The sequence below is a fragment of the Gigantopelta aegis genome, chromosome 15 (assembly GCF_016097555.1).
Source record: "Gigantopelta aegis isolate Gae_Host chromosome 15, Gae_host_genome, whole genome shotgun sequence".
Lineage (NCBI taxonomy): Eukaryota > Metazoa > Mollusca > Gastropoda > Neomphalida > Peltospiridae > Gigantopelta > Gigantopelta aegis.
Window position 1 is genome coordinate 7,837,399 of NC_054713.1, and position 14,735 is coordinate 7,852,133.

General features: G+C 34.3%; 1 protein-coding gene across 2 annotated transcripts in view; it reads left to right on the top strand.

The window, feature by feature from the left end:
• Positions 1 to 2,223, top strand: part of LOC121390389 (ski oncogene-like) — a 40,284-nt gene extending 38,061 nt beyond the window's left edge. For both annotated transcript variants that reach the window (XM_041522189.1, XM_041522188.1), the window contains exon 7: positions 263 to 2,223. In XM_041522189.1, the coding sequence (XP_041378123.1) occupies positions 263 to 718 (456 nt within the window). In that variant the 3' untranslated portion in view covers positions 719 to 2,223. The remainder of the gene's footprint in view (positions 1 to 262) is intronic.
• Positions 2,224 to 14,735: the final 12,512 nt, after the last annotated feature.

The window sequence follows — 14,735 nt, forward strand, 5'->3', positions numbered from 1 at the left end:
CCAGGCAGCCATCCATCCATCACTCTAGCCAGCCAGCCAGCCAGCCATCCATCCATCCATGCATCCATCCATCCATCCATCCATCCATCCATCCATCCATCCATCCATCCATCCATCCATCCATCACTCCATTCATCCATCACTCCATTCATCCATCACTCCAGCTAGCCAGCCAGCCAGCCAGCCAGCCATCCATCCATCCATCCATCCATCCATCCATCCCAGCCATCAATTAATTAATTAATTCCTTCATGTTTTTCAGGTTGCTAAGAATCAAGGATTACAGTCACACATACAGCACACGGAGAGAATTGGCCAGGTGATGTCGCACGAAAACGCCATTCTCCGCAGGGAGCTGCAGAAGCGAGGGGTCGACCCTACGGACCTGCTGTCGGGCAGCTACAGCCACTGCAACGGAAACTCGTCATCGGAATTCAACCCACAGAATCTGTCTCCAAACCGGTCGAGTGAAGAATTCAAGAACGAATCATCGTCACACCACCGGTTGCCACACAAGAAATTAAGCGACGAATACAAGAAAAACGATTCCTCATCACCCCCCTGCCGCATGCCTCCGAAAAAGCTGAGTGACGAATTTAAAAACGAATCTTCGCCCCCGTGCCGCATGCCTCCCAGAAAGATGATCGACGAGTTTAAGACTGATTCGCCTCCTTGTCGCCTGCCTCCGAAAAAGGAGAGAGAGAAAATTGTGGTGTAAATATCTATATCTATATATTGTTGAATGTTTTTTTGTTTTTTTTGTTTTTTTGTTTAGAAGGCTGTGATGGACAATTTCTTGCCCACCAGATAAGATCATGATTAATTACCGGTGAGAGACGAAGCTGTCTCGTCATGGGTGGGGGACACATCATGGAAGGGGGGGGGGGTGTGTGTGGGGGGACAAGCCAGTAAGGTGCCATATTTTTTTCGGTTTATACAGTTTGGATTGAAAACATTTTATTGCATAAGGATTGGGCAGAAGTTTGACAACTTACTCAGGGGTGGGAATTCTCCTCGGATCAGCTGTTTTCCTCTCATGAAACATTGCGTTTCCTAGCATTTTGATCGTCCTTTCCTCCAAAATGTGTCAGATGGCACAGATTTTAACCTAGGATTTCAAGAATTTCCGGAACCCCTCTAGATTTCCTCTTTTTAACAGTTCACCAATTCCCACCCCTGGTTACTAGGCCCTATCCTAGCAGTGTATACAGTTCTCAAAGCGATATTGAGTGAGGAAACCTGCTGTCCCTACTTCATGGGCTACTGTTTTCGATTAGCAGCAAGGGATCTTTTACATGCACCATCCCATAGACAGGATGGCACATACCACGGCCTTTGATATACCAGTCGTGTAGTTGGGAGTAATGACCTACTTTTGGAAACCAACTATAGATGGCTAGTTGAATTTGTTGAGAGTGCTGTGTACTGAAGTGTTGTCTGTGCATAAAATCCACATGTACATGTACATGTACATCACTGATATCAGAACACCACTTATGCCAGCCTACTGGATGCAGAAATATTGGCTGTAGATAAAAGTTTGACTGCAGATAATGTCTTTGATAAACAGTGACACCTGCTGTCAGAGTTAATATATTATGACGTTTAATGTCAAGGTCACTTGTGTACATGTGTCTCATAGACCTACATGCGGTACATCACTCGGATAACGTTTTGGCTCCAGATAATGTTTTCGATACAAGAAAATGTTTTGCTGAGTAGATTTATTATTGTACTTATTTTAAGGCCATTGTTAGAACAACAAATTGTTAAATTGACCTAACCAGCATATTTTAGTCCAGGCCTGGTGCTTGTAAAACTTTTAAAGTCTAGACTCGATACTCTAATAGAGTCTGAGACACTAATGTCATGACAACGCCATACAAATTGTATGTGTGTGACGTCATTAAAGACTGAGTCTGGACTTGAAAAGCTTTATAAGCATGGGCCCTGGTCAGTATTAAAATTTATTTTTATTAGGTTTTGTTTTTTAAATATCACAATGAGAAAAAGATCAGACAATAGTTTTATTTTATTTTTAAATATATTGGGGGAAATTAAGAAAACGCACCCCAACATATTGGTGAAGAGTCAATGAGAGAATTGTTTTAAAGGGACACACCCTAGTTTCAACTAACACTAAGTTTCAGTTAATCTACAAACCTGTAACATATTTGGATAAAGTTACAATTGAGTGAAACATGAGTCTGTGACTTTGAAATGGTGAAATACCCTCTAAAAATACACTAAAACTTGACTCCATAACTGTTACATCTCAGATGCATGTGCGTTTTTAAAAATGTGAGAAATGCATTTTGTGATATTAAAAACACCAGGATGACCAAAGACCTTTCAAATGTACGAAAATAGATAATCTAAACAATAAAACCCAATTAAAGTATGATTTAAGTTATCAAAATGGTTATAACGGTCAACAATATGCATTAGTGTTTAAAAACTAGGGTATGTCCCTTTAACTATGGCCTTAGATTGAAGTTGGCATTCTTGTGGATTCTGATGTACATGTATATCTATACTGATAGAAAAAAAAGAATAGAACTCGTTACGTGTTCCCTTATTTCTTTCTATCTGTATATTACCTAAATTCTGTACAAGTGGATCATTCCAGTCTGGAAATAACCTTTACCACAGAAAAAAAAAGAAAAAAGTTGGTTACCGTACTCTTGATAAAATCATCTGGCACTTACAGTAAGAAAAGAAATAAAATAAAATAAGGACTGTAAAAATTCCCTTATGTTTGTTAAAGAGAAGAAAAATACTGACATGCTTATGGCTTATAACTGGCTTATGTTGGATAAGAAAGAAGGAATACAAAAACAAGATAAAGATGACCCCATGGAGAATGAGCAGAGAATTAATTAATGGGTTTGAGAGCTGGGTGGGCAAAGTGTGTGTTTTATGGAACCTGTCCTTATATGTGTGTGTATATATTATATATATATATTATGTCTTGTGAACACTGCATTACTTAATTTACAACTGCCGGTGAAGGCAAACAAATGGCAACTCTTTTTATCATTGTATGTATGCTATGTGTAAAGAAAATAATTCTTCGGTTTATGATTTCTACGGGTCGCTCAGTAGTTTTAATATTTTATTAGATTGAGTTTTTTTCTTCTTTTTTTTCTGTTTTTTTTCTTGTGTATGTCTTAATGGTGCTACAGGCAGACTGTCGTTAATTATTTTTGTGACATTAAAAACAATCTGTTCTTCTATTTTCCTCCCATTATTATTATCTGCAGTACAGCAACCTTCCTGTCAAAGCATTGGCCAGTGATAACACAAACTTCAGTTAATCCCATATCTGGTTTTCTGCCAGAAAATAAATTGTGGCTACCTAATAAAAACAAAACAGATCATCTAGGTGGTTATGGTTTTGAAATCTTTTGAAATTGGACACTGCATTTCATGTATAGTAAAACCCCTCTAAACCGGACACCCTTGCGACCAAGTAAAATGTCCCGTTTTAAGAGGTATCCGGTTTCAGAGAGGTTAATTTCTGTACTGATTTTTAAAAAAGGACCATGAAAAATGTCTGGTTTTGAGGGAATTTCGGTTTAGAGGGGTTTCACTGTATGTTGACAAATTTGTAACAGCAGTTCTCTTACTAATATACATGTACTATAATCTCTGTACTACGATATTTGTAACAGCAGTTCTCTTACTAATACATGTACTATAATCTCTGTACTACGATATTTGTAAAACCTAGGCTAGGCTAGGACATCACTATGTAGTTGTAGTGATACCATAGCCTAGTTGATGTTGTTTTTTTTACAATTTCTGTAGCCAGAGTTTTAAAAATAACATGTGACACTAAAAAAGGAATTCCTTGTTTCCGACATGTAACTTTGAAGGATTGGTTCTGGGCTGCAAATATTTAGCGGACTCTTACTCTGTTTTTTTTTCCTTTTCACCTTGCAAGTCCACACACCCTCCACGTTTAATAAAATCGCATGCAATTTTTAATTTGTTCTCTTTTTGCACATTTCAAAAGATTTGCGATACATGATAAGCAAGATAACATATTTGTACTTAATGCACACCTATCCAAACAAGTAGAAACCTTTAAGAATGCGTAAGCATGAATAGAAAAGTGCAATAGGCATATTTTAAAGTTTGATATATTTACATTCATAATGGAGGAAAATACAGTGTAGAAACTTTTTTTGAGATATGAATGATGCTGGATATTAAATGAAACACTACCAGTAACGTGCATGATTTTATAGGTTTTCCTAGTTTTCTAATTTACTATTTCATATACACCAAAATGAGATTTATATCATAGCAGCAAAGACATTTTTGTCTTCCAATTAAAGGCAGCAATTTGGTTTTCTAAATTAAGTTCAAAGTTGCATGTTTAAAATTGTAATGAATGAACTTGAGAAAACTGAAGAGTGTTTGTACGAAACTTGTACTGAGATATCAGTGTATGCTTCAAACAGTTATAACTTGTATATGCTGCATATGGAATATAAGTTTATATTGACCAGATATGAGGATTTAATCTATTTTGGAATAACTAATATCAAATTTCAGAATTTTCTGAATTTCAAAGAAGACGTGTATGTGGTTTTATCCATTTTCTCGAACTGTGGACATGACAAGCTTTGTTAAAACATTCTTCAATTACAACTTCAGTTCAGGAATCTATATTATCTACATTTAAAACCGACAAAATATGCATAATAGTAGGTAATTAATTTTGGTGAAAAAAAAAATTTGTTTTCATCGTACTTCAGTTCAGAGAATTTATTTGAAACTGCAGCTTAAGTTATGACACACACTTTTTCTCTTTTTTAAAATTGTTTTTTTGCACTCTCACAATTTTCTGAAATCTGTGTCGGTGGGCCCACAGGGCTCTTTCTTGTTCCAGCCAGTGTACCACGACTGGTATATTAATATTAGCCAAATACATTCCTGTTTGGAAACTCTGTTCATATTTCTCATGACCTTATTTATGTAAGACTTCCAAAAGCTGCAGTGTTTTTTGTTTTTTATTATTTATTATTATTATTATTATTATTATTATTATTATTTTCTAATGGTAATACAAATGTATTAAAAAAATTACATTTTAAAAATTATTTTTTTAATGTTTGCCAATTTTTTTACTCAACGCTTACCATTACATCACACTTGTATCTTTGTTTTCCCCTTTTTCTGTCCTGCACACCCCCCGCTCACCCCCCCCCCCCCCCATCTCCTTTCCACTCACATCCCTTTCCTTTTTACCTACACTCTCTACACATGCATAAACAGACATATGACATAAATGCATGCACAACACTTACACATATTTATTGGTTTGTAGTGCTATTAATATCAGTGCTTAGATACGTACTGTAGCTATACACCCATTAAGACTTTTGTGAAACCGCTGTACCTCGGTGGACAATTTGTTTCGCCCACACAACAGATTTTAAAATTGAGCTTCCTACTTATATTTTAAATTAAAATTTAAAAATAACAGTGGAAAAATGGCATTCATATATCATTATGCATATGTGTGAGTATACTTCATCAAATTTTTTTTTTTTTTTTTCACAATCATCAATTTGTAGATGGGTAAATTCCCACAGGGGTATTCTGGTGTGTTTTTTTTTTTTTTTAGTCTAGTTGATTTTAAATTTGTAAAATTTCATAAGCATGTCATACTGCTAGTATGCTTCTTCTTTCTTAATGATTTGATTATTGAAATTTTAACAGTAAATTTTAAATTTTGGAAAAAAAGTCATCTGCAACTAGACCTTCATTTTAAATATAAAGTATTTAAATATATATTGAAAAAGAAAAAGAAATATATAGATAAAATCTGTTGTGGCGATTGTAATGAATTGTTTGGTAGCAAGCCATAATCTATGGTGAATTTAATATTTTAGGGTTAGTTGTGGGAAACGAAATGAAAATAAAATTGTTAGAAATCACTACATAATGGGCCATTTTGTTTGTTATATGTTTGTAATTATGGTTGTATATGTGATAAGGGCATTGGAATGGTTTAATTTTAATTGTATTTTGTTTCTAAATGATTTGACATTTCAAGATGAAAAGAGATATTAAATAAGTATATATAATAAGTATATATGCCTGTTCTAAGTCTGTGCCTGTTGTACCTCTGTGGAAAATAGAACATTGTGAAACATTGTAGAACATTAGCTGATGTTTTGTGAGGTCACATAAAATTTATTATGAAATCCTTTTCATGTACTTTTAGGGCTGAATTTACGAAGCCTGTTTTTTCTTAAACGTGGGTGTTTAAGAATTGTAAATGCATGTTGTTACACGCGCGTTGGACAAAAACAATCTTTGTAAATTTGACCCATTATGTTCATTTGAAAAGAAATGTTAAAATGTAGTAAATGAGGTTGGGTGGCATACCTATTATAGATGAAAGGCTTTTCCATTTTGCTGGAATTCTTTATTTTAGCTTTACCCAAAATATGTTCCAATTTTTGTTTTTAAATGCAAAACGTACAGTGATTCCTACAATTAAAAACCACAGGTTTATAGTAGTTAATGATTTCTGTAAATTATAAATAATAGAAACTTGTACTACCTATGTCATAAATAATATGTTGGAAAGGCTTTGATCCAAGGGAGATAATCCTAATAAAGGTAACCTAACCGTTTGTTCATGGTAATGAATTGAACAAAGAACCGACTTGTCTTGGTATCTTCATACCACATTACAAGGTACCATACATACATGCAGCAACATTTTATTTAAGGATATTTACCATATTTACCTGTTGTGGAATTTATGGAATTATTCTTTTTGTACAATTTTTATTTTTGTGACCTTGAATTATCAATTTTATGTGGCCTTGCAAAACACACAGTGTCATTTTATCATTGTTGTGAAGACGTAACATTAGTGAAAATGGATATAAAATTTTGAATTTGTAAAATTAGTTATTCATTGCACAAGATAAAGATTTTTTTTTTTTAAATTGCACAGTGCTACTGCTGTTTTTGTTAGATTTGTCACGTGTCCGAACTTTGATATAATTTAACGATGAGGCTTAGTCAATCATCTGTGTGTCTGTACTTCTGTGATTTCTCTTTAACAAAAAAATTAACATTTTAGTTAAAGGCACTGACCCTAACTTTTGAGGTACGTAGATGGTTTTTTTTTTCACACACAACACATTTTATTTACGGTTATATGGCGTTGGTTTTTTCACATGAAGGAAATGGTTTAATGACGCACTCAACACATTTTATTTACGGTTATATGGCGTCGTTTTTTTCACATGAAGGAAATGTTTTATTTAACGACGCACTCAACACATTTTATTTACAGTTATATGGCATCGGATAATTGGTCGTTTCACATGAAATTAATATGGAGCAATTACAAACATCAAAACCAGGCCTGGTTCTTAAAAGACTTTTAGTCTAGACTCAAGACTAATAAAGGCGGAGACTCTTTAATGCCATGGCAACACCACATAAATTGTATGCGTATGTGACCTTATTAGATTTGAGTTTAGTCTCTAATGTTTTATAAGCAGGTGTCCTGGAACAGGTGATCATTTTAGCAAAACTGTACGTTTAAGTGAATGTGTAAAATAAAGTTAATGAAAAGCTGTAAAATCCAAAAATATTTTACACTTCTTAAAAACTAGGATCAGCTGCTTTAACTGTTGGTTATAAAGTATACTGTAGGGGGGTTGCTGCAAATATGAGACCCCCAGTGGTGGTTTTACATTGCTGATTAAACATAGCTTGTGTAAATGTGTGTATATGTATATATATATATGTATATATATATATATATATGTATGTATATATATATATATGTATGTATATATATATATATGTATGTAGGTATATATATATATCGTACAGTGGTCTTTGTGGTCACATTATGTTTTGTCATATGGACTTTTCTCCCCTACCCCCAGCAGTTAATCCATGTTTGTATTCAGTTAGATTCTGTTAAAACATGACTTGTTCAAGTACGAACATGAATGAATTACAAAAGTAGGGCAACTATGTATATAAGAAATACACCCATGGAAAGAATGTTTTTTGGAGAAGGAAATATCTACGCATAGCAATTAGTATTACAAAAAATGGGCATTGTAACAGACGTTTGTACTAAAATATGCCACACACACACACACACACACGTACGTATATATATATATATATATATATATATATATATATATATATATATGTATGTTTATGCCATACAATGGTATATTTCCGGTGTTTGCTAGTTGCCTGTAAGATAACTCCAGTTTTATTTGTTAGATTTATGGGTTTGTCAGTAAAGTCTTTACCATAAAGTTTGTTTTGTTTAACGACACCACTAGAGCACATTGATTTATTAATCATCGGCTATTGGATGTCAAACATATGGTAGTTATAACACCGTCATAGGGAGGAAAAGCTACAAATTTTCTATTGGTAGCAAAGGATCTTTTATATGCACCACAGACAGGATAGCACATACCATAGCCTTTGATATACCAGTCGTGGTGCACTGGCTGGAACGAGAAATAGCCCAATGGGCCCACCGACGGGGCTACATCCCGCACCCCCTCTTCTTTACCAAGTTGGTAATGAAATTACACTGAACCAAATTAGTCGAGAGACCAGTATTTCATATAATATCATTTTATTTTCCACAAATACTTTAATTTATATTAAGAAATGCAATTGTTCATTTTCAAAAAAAAATAAAAAAAAATAAGGGACCGACCCCCCCATCCCCCAAAAAACAGAACAGTGCCCAGATTTTTGAAGCCATCTTAGTGTATTGTAAGACCATAGTAGGCTATGATGTCACTATGATATGCAAAATGATATGCAAAAATGTTGTACAAAAAAGGTTTGTAATATGTTTTTCAAAAAGTCATGCTTACTAATTCCTAATATTAGTCCCTGGTGCTATGTTGATATTTTAGGTTCTTTTTTTTTGTGTTTGTGTGCGGGGTATGGGGTATTTTTAAAACATGCCTATAAGCTAACACATAGAACTGGAGTGGCCTATTGGCAAAGTTTTATTTTGCATTACGACTGTGGCTCACATTAACTGTTTTGTTCATCTCTAGTACACACTGGTAGAGTTCTGCTCAAAAGAATGATCTGTTGTCCACAGATATATATATATATATATATATATATATATATATATATATATATATATATATATATATATATATATATATATATATATATATATATATATTCCAAAAGGATATCCGTGGGCAACTGCAGGGGATGGATGGTGGTAGGTATTTTGACCCTGGGCTTGGGCAAGCTTTGACCCAGGTCAAATATTTTCTCCAACAGGGCCGTATTCTTTTTCTATCCCACATGACCGCATATTCTTTTGAGCAGAGCAGTACTCCCAGCATGCACTGAGACTTGCTATAGTACCCTGTGATCAACTGGCCCTTGCTTATAAAACCATACAAATGGTGTATGTGTGATGTCATTCAAGATTTGAGTTCAGACTCTCAAGATTTATAAACATGGGCCATGATCGGAGAAGCATTGATTACTTTACGGCTTATAAAAAAAAAAAAAACTACAAAAATGTTTTGCCTTTTCTGCCTCTTGTGTATGCCAGCCTTCATTTTCAAGACACTTTTGATAGGGGTACCTTTATGGATTTGTGGATGGATATGCACCCACTTAGTTGGGGGAACTACCCCTACTAACATTGTCCTTCAGTCATATTTATTAGCTTTAATGATTGTAAAACTTGGATCTAGATTTAAGACTTAAACCTTAAGTCCAGATTTCAAGTCTGACCTGAAGTCCAGATTTGTTACCAAATAATGGTATCAGTCGGCTTATTTGACATCCACAGCCGATGATTCATAAATCAATGTACTCTAGTGGTGTCATTAAACAAAACAAACTTCTTCTTCAATCAGTTGAAGTCAAACATGATTTGGTGATCCAACTTTGAGACAAAAGTTGAAAAACTAAGGGACGAATTTCCGATTCCTGTTTTTCTTAAATGCAGGTGTTAAAGCATTGTAAAGGTATGTAGTTACATAAACAGACTTTATAAGTATGGCCCTAATAGTTTTATAAAACACACCTCTGCATGGATATAATATTAATAGCCGTTTTTAAGGTTTAAAGCCAGAATTCAGTATATATGGCTAATTTATGTGGCAGACTTATAAATGCATTATGTGGGGAAAAACAATTTAATTGCAAGGGCGGCGCAGACAGTACGGCCATGGCTGTACCACTTTTTTGTTCATATTTGTTGTATCTGTGAAAATGTTCTTCACAGGTGAATTTGAAAGGAGAGAGTGGCAATCTCGAGCCGTTCCACTGGGTTTTTTTTACACTGCACCGCCCCTGAATTAGTTAGCAGGCTGTATGGGTACCCAAAGGTATTGAAAAGGCAACTCGGATTAGAAGTACATTTTAGCTTCTGTGATATGTACATTTGGAATGATGTGTAAACTGGCCATGTGGAACAGCATCGATGCAGGACCGTCTTTTGTAAAAAAAAAAAAAAAAACATTTGGGGTTTCATTATTTCTCGGTCATACACTCAATTTACACTGCATACTAAAGATTTTATTACAAATCTGTTAAATTATGAAATTTCACTATTAAATTAGTAGAGATAACTATAATTAAAACATTTATGGTATTGTAACCGTTTATGATCATTTATAGCTAAGATTCTTTTATCCCTTAATCTTGAAGTTTATTAAAAACAGAAGCAAAAAAAGGAAAAGCAATTGTAGCTAGTTGAAACCCCATTTTGTTCCTATGATATAATGTACTAAGACAAAAAACATTTGGCAATTTTGTAAATGTGCTTAAGTAACGGGAGATTTTCAATACAATATGAAATGTCTTGACTGTTATGTCATTAACTGTGGCTTACTTTTGAAGTACCCTGCAGTAGTACCAAATTGTTAAACTTTTTTGTCTTGGCATTCATTGGAGAGGGCTTTTTTTTTTTTTTTAAAGAAAAAAGAAGAATAGTTTTAATCAGAGCTCTGCTCTGTTCTGCATCGTGCTGGTTTCTCCTCTGGAAAGGTGTGCTTGAGTGTCTCTTGTAAAATAGAACAACGCTTGTGAAAAGTGAATGCAATTTTATTTTGCTGCTGAAAATGTTTGCAAAAAAAGCAACCAATGTGGTGTTGTGTGCTTTGTGCATATTGTGTATCATGTTTCAAAAACATGTTAGCTCAACTGGAGAAATGACACAGTACATTAGGTTTGTTATGGAGTTTCACTAATGTATTCACGTGTAACTGCACAGTAAATAAATGAGTTATATAATAATGGTAATAAATGGTAATAAATGGCATAGGTACGAAGTATTAGGAATTAATACATATTAACATTGTGAACGAAGAAAAAAATTAAATAATGTTTTAGATGTATGTTTAGGCTTTATGAACTTTCTAATGCATGGATATGAAACTGGTGACACTGAAATTTGTTTACAAAATGTGTACTATTTAATAATATGCTAATTGTAAAGATTAACACTGCCTTGTATGGATTTCCCCCTCCCCCCAAAACAAAAAAATCACTGGCAAGCCAGTTCATTTAGATTTTAGTTCTTACACAATGAAGGGGAAGAAAAATAGGAAACTATGTACAACAGTTGCAGCATGAAGCTGAACATGAAAAACTATGTAATACAATGTAAATTTTACCTCAAAAAATCCAAACAATGTATTACATTGTCCATATTTAAAAATGTAGAATATTATGTATTACATTGTATTTCATTTCTGTTAGGAATTGTTCCCAAATGCATATTTGTAAATATATTCAAATTGTGCCATAAATTTTAACTATGTATATATGCCCTACAGTTGTCATCAAAATGGTAGGTTAGCAGAAAGCATGGCTTATTGTCATGACTGGGTATTGGTTATGAATCGCAAACAATCAACAAAAGTAGTTCACCATTAAAAGGGTTCAAGATTTAAACAAGTCCGAGATTAGGTTGGACTCTGAAAGTCTAAACAAGGAGATGCTTATAGACTACAGAGATTTAACTTATTAAAATAGAGCATTTATTATATTATTGTTTCTTCTTACTCTCAGACACTCTGCAAAACAACACATCTCTAGTGGATGTGGGAGTGTGTCCTTCAAAATAAATGTTCTACTTTGTTTTGGTTAATGGATTACTTGTCTGTGATAATACAGCACATAGATATAATAGTAGTTTGTAGATGAAGAGTTTAAAGAAACCTAAAACAACCAATATACCTCTCTAGTGTTTTTTCCTCACTTTATTGTTGGTAAGAGACATAGTTTCATGGAATAATTTCCGTATCCACTTGGTGTCATAAATATTGGTATACTACACCACAGGAAAAATAGTGTGTAACATGTATAGACAGCTTAAGGTGTGATACTTGGGTTATTACATCTTTAAACATGATTGGACAAAACAAATGTCATGTGTAAACAATATGTTACATTGTTAAATATTTGATATAATATGAAACTGTCACATTACATTGTTAAGAAAATGTAACTTGAAACACGTTTTAGTATTGTTACTTCATAAAATTATTATGTCATAAAAAAATCGGAAGAAAGTAACCAGAAACATTAGGTCATATGTTAAAGATAAAATAACATGTTGACAAATGTTTATTCTGCCTATACATATTAAAACATTGCTATCTTCCCTGTGTATGTATAATTTAAGCAATACGTTTTTGGCACATGGTTCTTATTTTTTCAATCTTTCTTCCTCAAATGTCTTACTGTTCAAAAAGTGGTTGTGTATTATTATTATTATCAATATAAAACTGAGCACTTTATACAGAAATACTGTTAGCATAAAGAATTCATTAGCATTTTCACTGTAATGGTAATGCTACAACATACTTTTGAGTTAATCTGGCTATATATATATATATATGGTCTACAGTTTCAGATTTCACTTTAATAAAAAAATTCCATTTCTGGGTCTTATTCCAATGTTGAGTTCAAACGAACATTTTTCTTGAACATGAATATATTTATCAAGTACAGGTGGCTGACACATTCTCGTAAAATTTCAAGTGCTGCTTTTGTAGGCTGAAGTTGTAAACTGTGGAGTTACAAGTTGTGTATTATGTGAGTCACAGCACTTGGACAGCCTCCTGACACGCAGGCGGTGTGTGTTGTTATACTGTTCACTGCGCTGGTAACCAGTATACAATGTTAAGTTCCTAAATCATAGGTGCTTTCTAGCAAATGTTATTAAATGTTATTAAAAATAAAATAGGTAGATGTGTTCAAGTGTTGTGTTTGTCTTTATATATATATATATATATATATATTTTTTCTTCTCTACTACATTCCATTTCATATATTTTTTTCTTCTCTGCTACATTCCATTTACAAAGAATACCGGCCTCGGTGGCGGCGTGATTAGGCAATCGGTCTACAGGCTGGTAGGTACTGGGTTCGGATCCGAGTCAAGGCATGGGATTTTTAATCCAGATACAGACTCCAAACCCTGAGTGAGTGCTCCTCAAGGCTCAATGGGTAGGTGTAAACCACTTGCACTGACCAGTGATCCATAACTGGTTCAACAAAGGCCATGGTTTGTGCTATCCTGCCTGTGGGAAGCACAAATAAAAGATCCCTTGCTGCCTGTCATAAAAGAGTAGCCTATGTGGCGACAGTGGGTTTCCTAAACAAAAACTGTCGGAATGACCATATGTTTGACGTCGAATAGCCGACGATAAGATAAAAATATCAACGTGCTCTAGTGGTTACGTTAAATAAAATTAACTTTACTTTTACAAAGAAATAGCTGTTTGACGATTGCTCTAAGATGTAAAGGAACAACTGCAGGAAATTGGGGGTCTAGACTGGCAAAGGGCAATTTCAAGGGAAGATCAAGACATGCTGCCCTCGTGAAATAAGGAAGGAAATGTTTTATTTAACGACGCACTCGACACATTTTATTTATGGTTATATGGTGTCAGACATATGGTTAAGGACAACATAGATATTGAGAGAGGAAACCTGCTGTTGCAACTTCATGGGCTACTCTTTTTCGATTAGCAGCAAGGGATCTTTTATATGCACCATCCCACAGACAGGATAACAAATACCACGGCCTTTGATATATCAGTCATGGTGCACTGGCTGGAGTGAGAAATAGCTGGTGGACTACATTTCAGAAACAAGTTTGCTGGGGGTGGGGATGGTGGATGAGCTAACCCCAGAAACCACATCTCACCTCTAATGACTAGGTAGGCTACCTGTGACCGTGCTTCTAAAAAATGTAGACTGAAATCTTGAATGTCATTTACAGTTTGTATGCATTGCCATGACTATTCGAAACTGGAGTGTAGACTTTTAAAAAAGTTTATACAAGTATGGGAATCATTTGAACTTTACCATAGACAGGACAGTACATACCACAGCCTTTTGACACTGGGTATACCAGTAAAAGGGTACTGGTTGAAAGAGAAAAATACCATGGAGGACTGATCCCACAAAACACTGCATGTTAAGGGAATGCTACATCCCTGCTACTTGTAAGTTTTTGTTTAACGACACTACTAGAGCACAATGATTTATTAATCATCAGCTATTGGGTGTCAAACATTTGGTAATTTTGACATATTCTTAGAGAGAAAACCTACATTTTCCCCCATTAGTTGCAAGGGATCTTTTGTATGCACCGTCCAATAGACAGGATAACACATATCACAGCCTTTGATATACATTGTGTACCAGTT